At 36.6% G+C, this 19,325-nt stretch overlaps 3 protein-coding genes across 5 annotated transcripts in view; 2 read left to right on the forward strand and 1 right to left on the reverse strand.

Moving 5' to 3' along the window:
* srp19 (signal recognition particle 19) overlaps nt 1–2,616 on the reverse strand; it is a 19,928-nt gene extending 17,312 nt beyond the window's left edge. The window contains exon 1 of the mRNA XM_053624968.1: nt 2,505–2,616. Coding sequence (XP_053480943.1) covers nt 2,505–2,542 — 38 coding nt within the window. The 5' untranslated portion in view covers nt 2,543–2,616. The remainder of the gene's footprint in view (nt 1–2,504) is intronic.
* Nucleotides 2,549–6,083, forward strand: zgc:101664 (uncharacterized protein LOC450064 homolog). 3 transcript variants are annotated; one of them, XM_053624965.1, is made up of 4 exons: nt 2,549–3,145; nt 3,433–3,559; nt 3,911–3,953; nt 4,085–6,083. In XM_053624965.1, exons 1-4 carry the CDS (start codon nt 3,080–3,082, stop codon nt 4,674–4,676), a joined length of 828 nt encoding a protein of 275 aa, XP_053480940.1. In that variant the 5' UTR covers nt 2,549–3,079; the 3' UTR covers nt 4,677–6,083. The 3 variants fall into 3 exon arrangements, with proteins under 3 accessions (XP_053480940.1, XP_053480941.1, XP_053480942.1); XM_053624966.1 differs by having other exon boundaries at nt 3,446–3,559; XM_053624967.1 differs by lacking the exon at nt 2,549–3,145 and having other exon boundaries at nt 3,458–3,582; nt 3,911–6,083.
* A 3,582-nt stretch (nt 6,084–9,665) lies between these two features.
* Nucleotides 9,666–17,655, forward strand: LOC128607796 (interleukin-31 receptor subunit alpha). The gene is made up of 14 exons (XM_053624969.1): nt 9,666–9,678; nt 10,052–10,125; nt 10,213–10,269; nt 11,176–11,280; nt 11,494–11,608; nt 11,946–12,079; nt 12,220–12,380; nt 12,619–12,778; nt 12,867–12,952; nt 13,959–14,175; nt 14,863–15,039; nt 15,444–15,545; nt 15,914–16,054; nt 16,150–17,655. Exons 2-14 carry the CDS (start codon nt 10,062–10,064, stop codon nt 16,296–16,298), a joined length of 1,668 nt encoding a protein of 555 aa, XP_053480944.1. The 5' UTR covers nt 9,666–9,678; nt 10,052–10,061; the 3' UTR covers nt 16,299–17,655.
* The last annotated feature ends 1,670 nt before the right edge of the window (nt 17,656–19,325 follow it).

A 19,325-nucleotide genomic window follows, 5' to 3' on the forward strand; every position in this document is an offset into this window, starting at 1 on the left:
GTTTGTGGACACCTGTATGGCATTAATTAATTAAATTTGTGCACCGGCTCCTGCGACTTGTCATGAAGGAAACGTTAAAAACGTTTTAAAATTTTAAGCTATTGAGTGATAACCAAATGTCGAACACCACCACAAACAAACAAACACACAAAAATATAAATATATATAAATGTATAAATATATATATACACAATATACACACACACACACACACACACACAGTATCTCACAAAAGTGAGTACACCCCTCACATTTTTGTAAATATTTGATTATATCTTTTCATGTGACAGCACTGAAGAAATGACACTTTGCTACAATGTAAAGTAGTCAGTGTATAGCCTGTGTAACAGTGTAAATTTGCGGTCCCCTCAAAATAACTCAACACGCAGCCATTAATGTCTAAACCGCTGGCAACAAAAGTGAGTACCGGTACACCCATAAATGGACATTTTCAAATTGGGCCCAATTAGCCATTTACCCTCCCCGGTGTCATGTGACTTGTTTATATATATATATATATATATATATATATATATATATATATATATATATATGCATATGCGCACACTAGGGTTGCACTGTGTACCAGTACTTCAGTAGTACCGCGATACTAAAGCTTCAAAATACCAGCGATGCCACTGTATTATTTAAACGGTAGTACCGTCAGTAATGTTGGATGTGCAGTAGTTAATACAATTTTTGCTAAAACACCACATCTCGCTGCCTTTACAGAATATACAATGGTAAGTGACACTTCATTTATCCTAAATTCTTTACCTTAATCTTTAAAGATTTCCTGTTTGCTACCAAGCAAGCTAACGTTATGCTAACCGCTGTGTATAAATACTACAATCAGCCATTTTTGATAGTAAGCAAGCTAAAGTTTTTTTTTTGATTAGTTGTTCATTAATTAATGTGATTAATGTGTTCATTCTAAGTTCTCTGAGGACAATTTCCATTTGCATGATTTCATTGCTCTACGGAACAAAAGAGGAAATATATGGTACATTGAATTAGCTGCAATGCCAACTTTATGACTGATTTGAGTTTTTCCAACAGTTATTCATTCTCATAAATAAAGATTTGAGAGGAATTTTAATGTATTTTTTTTTTTTTTTAGGGATGTCACGAGAACCGATACTTCGGTACCAACATTCTTAAAACATGACGGTACTCGTTTTGCTGCACTAGTGTTGGAACCGGTTCTAATGGAGGTACCGAGGTTGCAATTCTTCCGGACCTGATGGGGGCAGCAAATACACGCAAGTGTTTTAGTTGGTCCACAAGTGGTGAAGAAGAACGCCTACAAGCACACGGGAAAAACTACAGAAGATTAGTTTAGCTCCGCTCCAACTCGTTGAGAGATAAAGAGAGGAAAGCTAGTAACGGTTGCCGTGTGCAACCGATGCTATCGTTCATTTCAAACGAAGTGAGGAAACACCTGGAATTTGGCGAAGCACCTGAAAGACAGTCCTATATTATGTTTGTCTGAGGCAGCTGCATTGTAGCCGTGAAACCAGCTAACATTACATGGAGCATAACGTTTGCGATAGCCTGTTATTTGTTAACAACGCTAACACATTGCAGTGTTATAAACTACCTCCTAATGGGCCACCGTACATCGCCATTCAGCCCGTGTCCTGTCAGCTAAATGTAGCCTAATGTCACTAATAATTATTGAAATGTTCATGCTTTTAATAAATATTTTTGGCCTGTCACCATATCAGTGAATTTAAACTAATGCTTGCATTCAGAGTATAAGGGGTGTGTGTGTGTGCGCGTGCTTAGGAGTGCACCTTCACTCATTGTCAGACAGTGTTTGATAATTAAACCCCCCCCCCCCCCAGGCTTGAATCAGCCAGAGGAGAATGTCCTCCGGGAGTTGTCTTATGTAATTTTTATACCACACCATGGTATCGAATTTGGTATCGAGTACTTTTGGTGGTATCAGTACCGACTACTAGATATTTGGTATCGTGACATCCCTAATTATATATTTTATATATAAATACATACATACATACATACACAAACATATATATATTATATATACACACACACACACACATATATACACACACATATATATATACACACACACACACACATTTGTGCAAATTTGGTTCATTTTGTAGATTTGAATTATGAATTCACACAATATTGTATGGCATCGTGATATTTCAGCTGGTGTAGTATCGTAAGATGTTTATGGTATCGTGACAACCCTAACTAACTAACTAACTAACTAACTAACCAACGCACGCACAAATCTGTGTTACAGAGCTAGCAGTTTATGCACATAAACACTTATTTTTCTGACTATTCAAACTGAAATTCATTTAAGCCGTTAAAAGAGATCCACTGTGTATTTTCACCTTTTAGAAGTTCGCACGTTTCGCCAGCATTTTCTAACGATTGAAATGAACGAATAAATGAAACTGCATGTTGTATTAATTACTTTACAGTGTCTGAAAGCAAATCAACCTGATAATAAATTCAATTACCTGTTTTCATCAGCGGGGTTGTTTGTTAAATAAGCCATCTTTGATACCGGACAAATATATTGCTGGTGAGACACGCTTACACTTCTGAAAAGCTACAGATACCTCATCATTACAGAAACAGGAAACAGTGTTCTTCCTCGAGTCTTACTGTGTCCAGTCCACAGCGCCTCTATTGGATAGGAGGAGTATCGTATTAGTACACAGGGATAGTCTGTGGATAGCTTTTTATTTTATTTTATTTTGGGGGGGTTTTTACTGCAAGAAAAGAAAACTACAGAAGCCCTAAACGGCCATGGATTATTACTTTTTTCCTGTTGTTTTCTAGTGATCTCGACTTAATTTTCCTGTGTACTGGACATCCATCATCCCGAAGTCAATGTTTTTTTTTGTTTGTTTGTTTGTTTTTAATGAGATTTTGGTTAAAAGCCTGAAATATGGTCTGTGGTTAACACAAGCTCAAAATATTTCCACGTTTTATTGTACGACATAAAATACAGTACACCAGTAATACCCCACTCGTGATTTTTAAAAGCTTTAACGTGTACTTAAAAAGGAGGATGCTAACACGTTGCTAAATGGGATTACAGACGTTGTCGGGGACATTAAACGTCATCACGCCGAACAGGAAAAAACTGGTTCAGGTATGCTGTGCACAATTACAAACAAAAAAAGTGGATGAAGATTCATCCACAGAGTAAATCCGTATTATGGAAAATGTTTTTAAATCAAGTTTGGAAAAGTTGTCGGAAGCTTGGTAATAGTGACGTTGAAGTCAAGCGACTGCGTGTAATTCGTTAAAAGCATACTTTTAGCGTGTTATTTCTCGTGATTCTATTTAGGCTTCATACTTCATAAAAGTTGTATTAATTTGTAAGACATATCATATTGGACAAAACGTGTTAGTATTGTAAACTTTTGTTGATCACAGAGTTTATTTTTAGCGAGAATCCAAAAGCCTATGGGTTTTTGTCGAGGGAACCAGAGTGACGCTAACTTCCTAGTTCCGGTACAAAATGAAGTCACGCCTGCACCATCAGAGGCTGGAACTGGCAAAAGTAAAGAGAAACTCACACTGACAGTAAATTGACATTTTAAACTGTTCTCAGTGCTCGCAAAAGTGTTGTGTCAGCAATATGTGGCTAACCGTAAATATTTCAGCTCTGTATGTAGCTAGTTACCATGCTAGCTAAACTAGTGCAATAATCCTGAATGTTGGTGACTTTTTTTAAAAATATTTTATATATATATATATATATATATATATATATATATATATATATGTGTGTGTGTGTATATATATATATATATATATATATATATATATATATATATATATATATTTATTGTGTGTGTGTGTGTGATTAATTAAACATTGTGTAATTCATGTCTCTTTCGTTGTTTTTCAGCATTTAAGAAGAAGATAGCTGTACGGTCATTGGATGTATGGATGTATGTTTACACTACAAAAGTCATCAAGATAAATCTAATGATTTCGTGTCTATTTCCGAGAAGGCTCTAGAGGTCTTTCCGTGTCATGTTTTGCCAGTATTTACACCTTGGTTTCCTTCTGGCACTGACAGATCTTGTCCAATCAAACCTAAAAAGGATCCTCCAGTCATTTCACTTAATCAGCAGGAAAGTTCAGAATTTTTGCCTCGACAACCAGAGTTTGTTTTTTCTTCGAGTCGCTGTACAGATGATCAAGAGAAATTTGTGGATACCAGTAAGAGGAAATTGATATCAATCCCAGCACCTGCTGATGAACAGCCCAAGGCAGATTTTGAGAATGTGGCAAAGAGGTGTAAACGCTCGTGGAGTGTCTATCCACCAAAAACGAAAACACCTCAGAGAACACAATACATCTCCAGACAGTTCCACAAAACTGTACAGAGATATGGACTTGACTTGCACCAGAGAGCAAAATGGATCATTTCTGAGCTGAACTGTGCACCACAGAGCATTGAGGAGGTTTGGTCCAAGCTCAACCAAGCTATTAAGCAGTCCAGGCTTCCAACATGCAATGCCAATTATCAAAGAAACTTGATCCAAATCTGGGTGTACTGTGACATATCTTACTGTGAATATATTGGAAATTTCTTGCGGGAAAATTTCCAGCTCTCAGGGGAGCTCAGTTTAGCTGTCCATAAACTAGGAGACATCTTTAAATTGTAACTAGTAGCAGGGCAGAAGTGGATATTAGTATGTGGGTACAATGTGGTAATCTGTATTAGTTAAACAATTGCCATTATGTTTTAGTGCAGGTGATGACATCACTAAAACATGAACTTCATGTGTACATCAATTAAAAAACAATGCAAGAATGAGAGAGAACAAACGAGGTAAAATCAGTAGTTTGGTATTTCTGCAATGTTTTGATGAAAACAAGCAAAAAAGGCAAAAATAAATAACATCTTTTTTCTTTTTTTCCCATTTTTTTTTTTTTTTTTTAAAGAAGCCCACAATGGAGGCTATTAGCTTGATCTACTGAAAGTGAGATGATAGGTTGTACAATCAATACATCCCTTTTTAAAGCATTTTTAAATTTCTGGTTCTGGTGTGTTGTTCGTCTGTTCATGAACTAAAACATTTTCAGTAAAAAAGACATTATATGGAACAGGTCTACCTAGTTACTTTTTGAAAACACATGCCACAATTCAGAGAAGAGCCAAACTAATAATTCTGTTCTTGGGAGAATATATCTAGGGTTTTTATATCTGAATTGGGTGAACGGTGTAGTAATTGCAGCACTTTTTTAAAGGGACCAAAAGTAAATGGACAAAACCATAAATTAAATTGTAATTTTTAATACTTGGTTGAAAATCCTTTCCACTCAATGACTGCATCTACAATCCATACAACCCAAATCTACAACCCATACACTTCACCAGACACTGGGTTTCTTCCCTGTTAGTGCTATATCAGATTTTTACTGCAGCTATCTTCAGGTCCTGTTTGGTCTTGGGGCATTTTCAGTCTTGCCTTCAGCAAGTGAAATTCATGCTCAATTGGACTCAGATCAGGTGACTGACTTGGCCACTGCAGAACATTCCACTTCATTGCCTTAAAAAGTTCAAGTTCAGGTGGCTTTATTGTCATTTCAACCATATACAGCTGGTACAGTACACAGTGAAATTAAACAACGTTACTCCAGGACCATGGTGCTACATAAAACGACACACTAACCACATGAGACACAGAATTAAATAAGATCGACACATTCTACACAAAGTGCACCTGCAAATGTGTGCTAACAACACAAGACAGTACAATACTACTAAAACATGACACTAGGCACAGTAAGTGACAGTGTAGCGCCAACCAGTAGACAGTTTTAGTGTGGAAATGTCCGATATAATAGCTAGTGCAAAAGATAGGTGCCAAAGAGTAACAATATAATTTAAAAATGGTATAAATGTGAACATAACATGCTATGACTTAGTCTTCAGCAGATTAGCTTATACCAAATATGGACATAGCGTTTATTCTGGTAGCAGCCAGGTAAAGTGTATAATAGTGACAATAAAGTAAATACTATATTTCTATAAATACAGTAGCAGCAGAAATGCAAGAGTCAATGCAGGAATGTGCAACTATTGCAATAGGAGTGGGATGGTGTTCAGTTCAGAGAGTGTGTATGTGTGTATATAAGTCCAGTCTCTGAGTATTGAGGAGTCTGATGGCTTGGGGGAAGAAGCTGTTACACAGTCTGGTTGTGAGTGCCCGAATGCTTCAGTACCTTTTTCCAGATGGCAGGAAGGTGAAGAGTGGGTGTGAGGGGTGTGTGGGAACATCCACAATGCTGGTGGCTTTGCAGATGCAGCGTGTGGTGTAAATGTCTATAATGGAGGGAAGAGAGACCCTGATGATCTTCTCAGCTGTCCTCACTCATCCGCTGCAGGGTCTTACTATCCAATGACGTGCAATTGCCGAACCAGGCATTGATGCAACTGCTCAGGATGCTCTCTGTAGAATGTTGTGAGCATGGGAGGCGGGAGATGGGCTTTCTTCAGCCTTCGCAGAAAGTAGAAACGCTGCTGGGCTTTCTTGGTTATGGAGTTGGTGTTGAGGGACCAGGTGAGGTTCTCCGTCAGGTGAACACCAAGGAATCTGGTGCTCTTGATCTCCACAGAGGAGCCATCAATGTTCAGCGGAGAGTGGTCTCTCCGTGCTCTCCTAAAGTCAACAACCATTTCTTTAGTTTTGTCCACATTCAGAGACAGGTTGTTGGCTCTGCACCGGTCCGTTAGCCGCTGCACCTTCCCTCTGTATGCAGACTCGTTATTCTTGCTGATGAGACCCACCAAGACCGTGTCATCGGCAAACTTGATGATGTGATTGGAGCCGTGCATTGATGCACAGTTGTGAGTTAGCAGAGTGAACAGCAATGGACGGGGCACACAGCCCTAAGGGCCCCCGTGCTCAGTGTGGTGGTGTTGGAGATGCTGTTCCCAATTTGGATTGACTGAGGTCTCCCAGTCAGGAAGTCCAGGATCCAGTTGCAGATGGAGGTGTTCAGGCGCAGTACGTTCAGCTTTCCAATCAGGTGCTGAGGAATGATTGTGTTGAATGCTGAACTGAAGTCTATGAATAGCATTCGAACATAGGTGATCTTGTCCAGGTGGGTGAGGGCCAGATGTAGGGTGGTGGCGATGGCATCATCTGTTGAGCGGTTGAGGCAATATGCAAACCGCAGTGGGTCCAGTGAAGGGGGCAGCAGGGTCGTGATGTGCCTCATGACAAGTCGCTCAAAGCACTTCATGATGATGGATGTGAGTGCAACATTACTGTAGTCATTGAGGCAGGACATTGAAGACTTCTTTGGCATGGGGACAATGGTGGTAGCCTTGAAGCATGTTGGAACAATGGCGCTGCTCAGGGAGATGTTGAAGATGTCAGTGAAAACATCTACCTGCTTGTCTTCACAATCTCTGAGCACTCTGCCAGGAATGTTTTCTGGTCCAGCAGCCTTCTGCGGGATGACTCTGCATAGAGTTTTCCTCACATCAGCCGTGGTAAGACACAGCACCTGGTCGTTGGGAGGGGTGGTCTTCCTCGCTGCCAGCTCATTCGGCGCCTCAAACCGAGCGAAGAAGTTGTTCAGCGCATCTGGAAGAGAGGCATCACTGTCACAAGTCTTAGGCTGCTTTCAAAGTATGTTTTGTGTCATTGTCCATCTGATGTGTGAAGTGCCATCGAATGGGTTTTGAAGCAGAAAAGGCCTTTATTTGTCACATATACATTTCAGCACACTGAAATTCTTTTTTCCCCCCGCATATCCCAACTTGTTAGGAAGGGTCTACGCTGTTGCAGGGTCAGCCATGGTACAGCCATGCAGGGTTAAGAGAGGAGCTCTAATCAGCTAATTAACTCAAAACACCTGCAAAAGTTTCCTGAGCCTTTAATCTCAGTCTGGTTCAGTACACACAACCACAATCATGGGGAAGATGAAAGTAAATGTTGCATTTCATTTCAAATCAAGGTCCCAGAGTCTGGAGGAAGAGTGGAGAGACACAGAATCCAAGTTGCTTTAAGTCCAGTGTGACGTTTCCACAGTCAGTGATGATTTGGGTTGCCATGTCATCTGCTGGTGTTGGTCCACTGTGTTTTCTCAAGTTGAGAGTCAATGCAGCCATCTACAAGGAGATTTTAGAGCACTTCATGCTTCCATCTGCTGACGAGCTTTATGGAGATGCTGATTTACTTTTCCAGCAGGACTTGGAACCTGCCCACAGTGCCAAAACTACTTGTAACTGGTTTGCTGGCCATGGTATTACTGTGTTTGACTGGCCAGCCAACTCTCCTGACCTGAACCCCATAGAGAATCTATGAGAGAGACCAGACCCAACAATACAGACAAGCTGAAGGCCGCTATCAAAGCAAACTGGGCTTCCAGAGCACCTCAGCAGTGCCTCAGGCTGATTGCCTCCATGCCACGCCACATTGATGCAGTAATTCATGCAAAAGGAGCCTTGACCAAGTATTGAGTGCATAAATTAATATACTTTTCAGAAGGTCAACAATTCTGTATTAATAATTCTTTATTCTAATATTTTTGAGATACTGGATTTTTGATTTCCATGAGCTGTAAGCCATAATCATCAAGATCAAAACACTCATCATAGTTAGCTTGTTGCTAAGAAAAGACAAACATGGCAGTGTCCATGTTTTTTTCCACACTTTGTAGTTTGAATACACATAGGTATAAATTACACATGTCCAAGCTTCCCATTTCCGTATGATGTATTTCTCACTTCAGAGGTAGGGCAAATACAGCATGTGATAGATGGGAGAGACATCAGTAAAAGGGTTGGTAAAGAAAAAAATTGTGGTTAACAACACATATTTAATGACTATGATGTTCTTGCATTAGAAAAATATGTAAGCAGAAGAGCAACTGTTCTCTTCAGTTAATGGAGAATGTGATCAGACTGTCAGCAAGAACAGTCCATCAACAACTACACAGAAAGTGATATGGTATGGTTGCAGTGTATAAACCACTCATTAAAAAGACAAACTTACATGTGAAAATTCTGTGGTGCAAAACAGTAAATTGCTCTACAGAGATGTGGTACAAAGTGATAGTCAGACATCCTTCATCATATTTTCGATAAGTGGGGAGTGCAAGCCAAAATGGCCAAATGCTTCACCCCTATAGTAGGAAGTTGAAGTAAAGGTTCGGGGAAGTACACAAAGTTTGTAGAGAAGCAGAGCTCTCCACCTCCATACAAATACCATCAGTTTACTGTGTTGGTGGGGGGAAATGTCTGTAAGGTCTAAAACGCAAAAGGTGTCTGTAGTTAACAGTTAGAGGATTCCCCGGTCACGTGAACCACATGTTCCAAGGAATATATGAACATTTTGGCTGAAGACCTGTCTTTGTCTTGTCTTATACTGTAGATTGAAGTAACTGTGCTATCGTTCAAATGACTGTTCACTTGCAGTACTCTTTCCAGTCATCATAACTTTCAGTTGCATGTTACAGGAACTGGACACTAGAATGAAAAGTCATGGTCTTGATGCAAAATCGTCTCTCATAGAACATGCAATTCACTGTGATTGAGCAACTATCTAACCGTGTTAACCACTGAAACTTCTTCAGGCGTTACTTCAACAAGTGGCTCAGTGCAGTTGTCCATTTCTTGGCTGTGCCACTCCAGATACTAGGTCATAACAAGTAGGGCAAGTAATAGTTTTCTTCCCTTACCTTTTACATTAGATACCCTAAAAAAAATTTTACAGCATATTTAAATAAGTTGGAATTGTTTGTTGTTTCATACAGAAAATACAAATTTGTACAAAACATTTTCATGCAGTTGTTCTTTCCTTTTGTATAAAAGAACTATAAAGGTCTTCATTGTGTACATATTGTAAATGTAAATAACCCTTTCAAGGTTTTAAATCTAAATGTTACTAAGTTTTCATTTTGGAATGAACACTATCATTTTAGAAGTAAAATATGCTCCCAACTCAACTACTCTGAAGTTCTTAACTGTTCTTAACTTAATAATTTAATGTTTATATATGTCACAAAATTATTTTTCTTCAAGGTTGCTTTCAATGCACAGGATGATGAGCAGATGCACTTTCTGCATAATGTTCTGCATCTTCTCTCTATGCTATTGTAAGTAATATAGTACTAAAACTGTTTGTTTTTTAAAATCCAGATAAGATATTTTAATTCTAATTCTTGTACATTTGTTATATGTAGATGGGGTCTCCTTAGAGTGGCATGGAAAGGAACTTAACAGAAGTTACAGTTATACAGGTAAACACATGTAACAAGACAGTTTATATGTATCGGCAGGCTATTATTTAACCTTTTGGATAGAATGCAGGTCAGAACTTCAAAGAATGCAGTTTAAATAGTCAGATAAAGTAGGTTTCCGTTGTCTCACCAATGTACTGTGGGGCAAAATGTGGTGTCTCAAGGACAATGATGCAACAAAAAAAAAAAAACAGGTGCTAATGTACACAAGTACAAATAGTCTGACAAGTGTAACACAAGAGCAGTTGTACAAAGCAGCATAATACACACAAATTACACAGAAGGGAGAATGTATCCCATCGTTATCAACATCAACTAGGTATCATCTGTGTTGGGTAGTGCTTCATTCTTTTCAACTCTGATGTCATGAACATTTATATTGTCTTCGATTTAATGAATGAATGATTCATATCTACAGTGTATGCAGAAATTTAAGAAACTTTATACAGGCACCCTACAGATTTAAAAACAAAAGAGCAATGAATTAATAGTCATGTGACTTGGGAAGTTAAACCCAAATAGTGAACAAAACTGGAGGGAGGAGGGATAAAATCAGACTTGCTCTTTGGAAGTACTTGTAAGGTGGTCAGTTCAAATCCCAGGCCTACCAGAGAGCCAGTATCAGGTTCTTGAGCAAGGTCTCCAAGGTTCTTTTGAGGCTTAACACATTTTACCACAGGAGGCATTCGGTTCAGGTCTGATTAAGAGTTTGTAGTTCAACCACAAAATGCCTTGAAATGATAGTTAACAATTCTTACCAGGTTCCTGGGCTGTATATTTTAAAGTTGTAACTAATTATATGGATAATAAGTGTGTCATCTATTTTGCTGTTAAAAATTGTATATGAAATCTAAGAGAAGTATTATGTAATACCTACATGTTGTATTTATTTATATTTATTATTAGAAGAACTTACTGTCAGTGATACAGACCTGAAAATATGCAATAACCACAAAAATATGTGTGTCATGGATACGGAAGACTGTGCTTCTATACCATCACATGGGCAGGGTAAAAACGTTCATTATTCTTATACTGTATTTGTGTGTGTGTGTTTCCCTGACAAATCTCATCAATACATTGTAATTCCTCTTGTGATTAATTCAGTTAAGTGTGCAGCAGTTAAAAACACCTTAATTTCATGATCTCTTTATGCATAATCACTGATGTCATACAATTTAATTTTAAGTGTATGTCCTTAATTGTGTTTTCACTCCACCCCAGACAGTTTTTTGAACACATCATGCCGTTACCATGTCCTACAGAAATCATTTGCTTGCAAATGGACTTATTTAAATAATGTCAAAGCCAAAACAACAAACTCATTTGTTTTCATTCAGTAAGTATGTATTTTGTTGTTTAACTCCTGAATATGCCCCTCTGAGAGTTAAATCTTCAATTATAAATAATAACTATGTGTGTGTAATTTCTGTCATTTTTACTTCTTGTTTCTGTAGTTTGTTTTTCAGTTAGCTACACTTTTACCTTTTTGCTTTAAAAAAAACATGGATAAGTTTTCCATTTAAAAATATTTTGTACATGAAAATCGGTCAGAGATTTTTCATAAAACAGTTTCTTTTCAGACGCTTCCTTTTACCCACATCAATATTAGTGCTATAAGTATGCTTTCTAGTGAGATTTTTACATTCTTTAATATAAAAAGTGGCTTGTTTCAGACGTGAAGACTTCAAACATTGTCCTAGCATTTTCAGCCCAATTGCTGCCTTTAATATGAACATAATATCAAAGGATATCGTCAACAAAGCAAAATTAATCTCAGAAGCTTACACAGTATCCATCGAAGCAATAAGTAAGTTCACAAGTTATATTGTTGCACTGTTCATAATTTTTAGATGTTCAAATGTTTAGTTTTTATGTATGACTCACTCAGCATTTTTCTTATAGTTATTTATTTATGTCAAATAAATATATAACAAACTTGTGTTTTAGCCCAAGCTCCACGTCCTGTTATCACATCAGTGAATGCAACATCAGCAACATCACTAAATGTAACATGGACCAAAGGTCACTGGCACAGCACGAAATGTCAAATCCGTTACAAATGCTCCACTACAGAACAATGGACAGTGGTAAAACTTTTACAACAAAAGGTAGTTGAAATGTATGGCAGAAGAGTTATACCAGAAATATAGTTAGTTGTTCATAAAATGATACTAGCTGCTCAGCTTTTGTACAGAATGCTCTGTACGACTGTACTTTTCTAAAATAACAGCAAATTCTAATACAAGGAACTGCTAATGTACATACCTTATCACTTGTGGCTGAAAAGCTGCATTACAAAAAGAAAATATTAATCTTATTTATACATATACTCCAATCCATCTTCAGGATTTATTGACTGTCCCTGAGAAAGAAGAATTAGAGATTTCACATGAAATTGATGGCCTGCAGCCTTTTAGCCAGTATAATCTTACTGTTGCCTGTAGCGGGGATTATGGGCTATGGAGTGACTGGAGTGAAGAATTTCAAGGAATGACATTCGAGGCTAGTAAGTATAAAAGAAAAGTTTGAACCCAAAATTTAATATCACTAATGTGCTCCGAACAGAAGACTTTTTTCTGATTTCTGATTTTCAGTTCCCACTGCACCACCTTATGTCAGTTTTTATGTTGAGCCTTCTGATAACAGATCCAAGCCTCAAAAGCTGATACTTATCTGGAGGGTAAGTTTAAGGTACATTAGGCCTCATTTATCGAGCTGGATACAAACAAATTTGTTTGTGAATTCTGTTTGTTTAAAAAAAAACATCCATATCCTACAAGAATTCCTGAGTTTGTATAAATTCACGTATAAGGAGACTCACTAATGTGAACATCAATCACTCGGCTTTCAAATCACACAATTGGCATTAGTTACTGCAGTTTTATACTGTATATGAATTATGTTGTCGGGTTTAAATGGCTTATTTATTTCAATTGAACAAATGGATTTAAAAAAATATTAAATATGAAAGAAGCATGGATTCATGGATATGGATATGTCTAGTCAATTAATTAGACAAAAGTAATGGTGCCACATAAAAGGAGGGATGGGATAGCATGTGCAATGGCTCAGCTGATTAGGTGACTTATAAATCTTTTCCATTTGGCTTGGCATCTTCTTTTAATGCTGTGCAACACTTTAGAGCCAGCACTAATTCAAAAAGCAATTTATGATCTTGTGTCATTTGTTAGTGCTTGAATTTCATGCTTCTGGCATATTTAAAAGAGGGATAAGTGACTGCTCTGGTATAATTCCTACAATGAACTCCCTAGTTTGCATCATCAGACCTCTAAGACTGATGATGACCTCTCAGACTGGGCAGAGCGCATTGCTGCTTGTGAGGCCATAATACAATTATAACTCAGCTTTCTGTGAGATTTGCCTTTTATGAAGTTTTGTGGGCATCATTATTTGCAAATAAGCTGTGTGTGAATATTCTTTGAACTTCATGGGTGAATGGCATTTATCAACATGTGCCTGTGAGAACAAAGAAAATCAGTGTTACCAAAACTTTTTATATCTGGCAGGAATTTTTAGTTCAGTGTAGATTATGAAAACTTTTTCATACAACATTATTAAAAGACTGATGAATGAGGTCCAATGTCTGTGTCTGTGGGGTTACAAGGGATAATTAAAGACAGTCCTTTTGTAACTACAGTATGTATTTAACTATCCATGTACATTAGGCTTTGGAGATAAAGGAGGCCAGAGGATACATTCTTGGATATGAGGTGACATACACACCTACTAAACAGCCAGGTTTGAAGAGAACAATTTATACTACGGATCAGAAAGCTATCTTAGAAGTGACTGCAGGGGACTATAACCTGACAGTAATGGCCCATAACACTGCTGGATGGTCTCCCTCAACTAATCTTCGAATCAATGCTGGTGTTTTACAAAGTAAGCTTTCTCCTTCTTTAACAATTTAAAAATAATCATTTTAGCATAAACATTAGGCTACAGTTCACTCTATGGAAATCGATGTTAGATAAGATCTTTTATCTGCCTTTCAGAAGTAACAGCTCTTTCGTGTTTATGCAATGTTCTATGTGCCTTTCATACGGTAAAAAGATATCTTACTATGTTTATATCATGGTACACCATGCATTGTTGTAAACCTGCTGTAAACAGATCATGGTTGTAAACCGAACATAGTTCTGTTCAGAAATCAGTAATTTTCCCTTTATGTAAGTATTATGTACTTAGCCACTGAAAATGAATGAAGCCAAGCTACACAACAAGAATCAATGTGTAGTTAATGTGCTTTTTTATTCAGTATTATCTGTTAGTTTGGTTTTACATTTACATTTATTGGTTTGTCAAATTTTTGTTTGAAGCTGCATGCAGAATGCAATGTTTGAATAGCGCTGTTAAACAAGCCACTATTTATCTATCAATTAACATAAACAGAGACAAATTAGGAATAAAAGACAGACAGACACAATAGGGTTGGAGCAAGTGCTAGTTCTTAAACCATTTGAAGTTTTAGAATATGTTAAACATATGAAAATGTGCTAAAGGGTAAGAAATAAGAAGCAATGTTCAAAGCATATGTACAGGATTAATTGCCAACAATATTACTGATAGGTGTGCCAAAGATAAAAGGACTCTGGGCCAGCAGTGAAGCATTTTCACTGAAGATCCGATGGGAGACAGCAGCTGTGAATGTTAGTGAGTTTGCCATTGAGTGGTTCTCTTTTGGTGATGTTGCCTCGAAACAATGGAAAAGACTAAATGGCTCAACATTTTCAACAGTTCTGACAGGTAAATACTGCAACTGATTTTCAGAAGTATATCAAAAAGATGTGTGCGCAACAGTCCCCTATTTTTGTTATTATAACACAAACGCTCATAATATTGCGACACCTTGCTATTTTCGTGACTTAGCAAAGAGTGATGCAACTAGGTGTAGTTAGGCGAGTTGCTGCAATCAGTTGCTGCAAATTAAATCCACTCCATTAAATACAGCATGTTATCTGCCACTTCACATGCATGAGCGCAGGTGCTAATTTTGGAACACAAAAATAGCAACTGAGCACTAACAAACAGACAGATAGACTATTATTGCTACATTGTCATAAATTACCAACTATCATTTGTTTCACTTTTACAGGTTGTGGTAACAGAAGTGAATTACATAAATGCGTCTGCCTCAAACTCTGTTTCAGGTCACATCAAGCCCCTAAAGAACTACAGCATCAGTGTGTATTCTCTTTATGGAACTCTGTGTGCGCCCCCAGAAACGATTCAAGCCAGTCTAGTGTATGGAAGTAAGTATATACACATCCCAATATCGCTGTTTTCTTTGTGGTGTTTACAATTTTTAAAGATCATCACATTGAATGTAAAACTCTACCTACAGTACCGTCAATGGATTATTTGATTAGACTTCTGAATATTTAAAAATAATAATAATAATAATAAATTTAATGTGTCTTTAGTTTATCCAATCAATGTATAAAGAAAAATTTCCTGTAATTTCACCTGACATTTTTGATTCTTAAAAACCTGTTTTCAGGTTTATGTAACATATTTCAAAGGGATGCACTGCACCTTGAAATGACATATCTGTTTACCATAACATGAACTATTTCCAAACCTGTGTATAGTATATACCTACATTTGATCTATTTTTCAGCACTTCTAGACATTGTTCAGCTGCAACCTGAAATTGTGACAAAAACATCAGTGACAGTCCAGTGGGTGTGGAAAGAACAATCCCCAACCACAAATGTTCTTCAGTATAGACTTGTGTTAAGTGGTGCCAATGAAACAAGATGTAAGTCTCTAGATACAATGCTTAGTTTAAACTTTATTTTATTGTAAAAACTACATTGCAGTTAGAATTTACTTACTTTTTACTCTTTCATTTAGCATTAGTGATTTTCCCAAATCAGTGGCAGCACACATTCCACAACCTACAGACAAACGTCAAGTACATCGTATCTATTTATGGCGAGACTACATCTGGTCACTTTTTGAAGGCAAACACTGAATTTACAATGCCTCATCTTGGTGAGTAATCCTCTGCAAAATGGAGCGATGTTAATAAAAACAATACATTTGATTATTTCAATAATAAAGTTGCATTTTATTTTTTTTTTTTTCAGAAACTGATGAAATAATAAAAGTTGCTGTTCCAATAGTACTTCTTATTGTTATATTCAGTATTTTCTCAGTTCTCTCCAGAACCGTGTAAGTACCATATTTATCCTATGTTCAGCTAATTCATATTTATTCTTGTTTTTAAATCTGTTCTGTAAGTTCTATAATAATACTTGGCAATAAGTGTGGAGAAAATTATATATTGCCTGGAAATAATTAGAGTCATTCATTCATTCATTTATTTATTTACATACTCTTTGTATAAGAACATACTACCAATATTTCAACACACTTTCTCACAGCTATAAGGACTACTTTTTCCCCAACATCAGTAACCCTGGGCATAGTCTTATTGGACACTGGCTGCTAAATCATCCACATGAGGTAATGACTAAACTGTCTTATGTTCTTATGTCAGCTACAGTAGTAATCAACATTATATGAATTAAAAAACACGAGCTGTCATTTTTTTTACTATACTTTCTCTTTTCAGTTTCATTTATGCATTTGTTTATTTTTCCTTTTTGCAAATGTTCCACTGTTTTCTTCTGAATTTTCATGAGTGGAACAGCTCAGCATTTAATATTGGCCAAGCAATCAGCAAGTGAATGTAGTTGTTAAAAATAACAGATTGTTGTTATAAATAACAGTTCTACCTTGGTTGTTAAAAAGACCAGAAATGTATAGGATAGGAAGGTTTGATAAAACCTTTAGGCTACTTCTTGAGCAGACATTGGTATTTAATATTGATCTTGTTTAAAAGATAAGTAAAGACAATATATCTGGTATATCAACAGACAATGTGTACAATGGATATAAAAAGTCTACACACCCCTGTTAAAATGGCAGGCTTTTGTGATGTAAAAAAAAAAAAAATTAAACCAAGATAAATAATGTCAGAACTTTTTCCACCCTCAATTTGAAATTACATAAAATTAAGTGAAAAACAATCACAAACTTTTTGGGGGGGAAAAATGGGATAAATAATAATAATAAAAAAAGTTACAATAACCTGTTTGCATAAGTGTGTACACACCTAAACTAATACTTTGTTCAAGCACCTCTGGATTTTATTACACCACTGAGTCTTTTTGAGTAAGAGTCTATCAGCATTGGACTGACTTGGCAAGATTTTCCAACTCTTTCTTGCAAGAACACTCCAACACTCCAAAAACAGATCCATTAAATTGTGAGGTTCAGGTTTGGGGTGATTTAGTTGGGATGTCAGCGATAGGTCTCTTGGCAGCCTCCCTGGTAAGTTTTTGCCTTGTCCGTTTATACATTTTGGAGGGATGTCTTGTTCTTGGTGATGTCACAATGGTGCTCCATTTTCTTTATTTGTTGATGATGGCGTTTACATTCCATGGTACAGCTAATGTTTTGGAAATTCTTTTATACCCCTCTCCTGATTCATACCTCTCGACAAGTGAGATACCATGCATGCTTTGTAAGCTCTTTGCGGACCATGACTACAGCAGTCAAATGAAACAAAGAAGATGTGAAGAAAATCCAACAGAAACGGGATTTGGGGTTAATCAGAATAATTTCATTGATGACAGCTGTATGATAATTACTTTTGAACATGAGCTTCAATGTGATTGGTTCATTCTGAACCCAGCCACATTCCCTATGATAAAAGGGTGTGCACATTTTGCAACCAGGTTATTGTATTATCTATATGTATTATAACTTTTTATTTTTCCTATTTTCCCCTAAAATGTGTCTGAATGTTTTTCTGAATGTTGGTCGTTGTAATTTCACATTGATTGTGAAAAAAGTTTTGATAGGTTTCATCTTAGTTTCTTTTTTTTTTACCTTACAAAAATCTGCTGTTTTAACAGTGGTGTGTAGACTTTTTGTGATTAAAAATGTTTGTTCATTTGACATGGTTTTTTTTTGACAGAAGGAGGCTGTGGTGAATGAAAAATTGAAGGATTTCTCAGAGAAACTGAGAGAGGATTTCTCAGAGACTGAAAAGAGTCTCATTCACATAGAGCCCAAAATGTCCTTAGATGGAGAGGATTTTGATGAAGACATGACCATGTCAAAAATGTCTTTTCCTGATAACTACCCAATAGAAAATTCAGACCATTTGGAGAATTCTATGACTTTACCTGGTTTTAGTGAGTATGTTGACCTGCCTTGGCTTCATGCTAATTTTGGTTATGTTGAAAACTATGAGATACAACATTTTTCCCAAGTGAGGCAGCAGTGATCATAACCAAACTAAGCAAAAAAGTAATCAGTAGCTCAGAAACCTAATAACCATTTTCACAGTCATTACTGCACTTTTACGAAATTATGTTAGTTTTTTATTTACTGTATATAGCATGTCATATATATTTTAATCTTACAATGATTCCCATTTTAATATGTATAATATTCATTTGTGGTCAGATATCATTGCTAATATGTTGTTAGTATACTGCAAGAAATTATAATTTTGTTGGAACTATACTTTCAGTTGATGCAGTGTGTATGTAACGAATAATATGCAACTACGTGTGCAGTGTGCAGTTATAGTTTAAAAAAAAATCAGTGACAGGGTGGTTTAATGCACTTGGAATGTGCATCAGTACAAATTGTTTTTATTTTTTATTTTTTTATTCCTATATACAGTGGGGGAAATATGTATTGAATGCGTCAACACTGGAAATATATTTACTGAAAACAATGAGTATATTCAAATGAAATTTTCACCAGACTTTACTATTAACTCAAGAAATCCACACATATAAAGAAATCCAAACAATAAAGTCCATAAATGAAGTTATGTGTAATAAAGAGGAATGACACAGGAAAAAAAGTACTGAACACACTAACTGAAATTTATTTAATACTTACTGTAGTGGAGAAGCCTTTGTTTGTAATGACAGCTTCAAGACACTCCCTGTATGAAGAAATTAATCGACCGCAATATTCAGGTGTGATTTTGGCCCATTCTT

The sequence above is a fragment of the Ictalurus furcatus genome, chromosome 5, assembly GCF_023375685.1.
Source record: "Ictalurus furcatus strain D&B chromosome 5, Billie_1.0, whole genome shotgun sequence".
In the NCBI taxonomy this organism is placed as follows: Eukaryota; Metazoa; Chordata; class Actinopteri; order Siluriformes; family Ictaluridae; genus Ictalurus; species Ictalurus furcatus.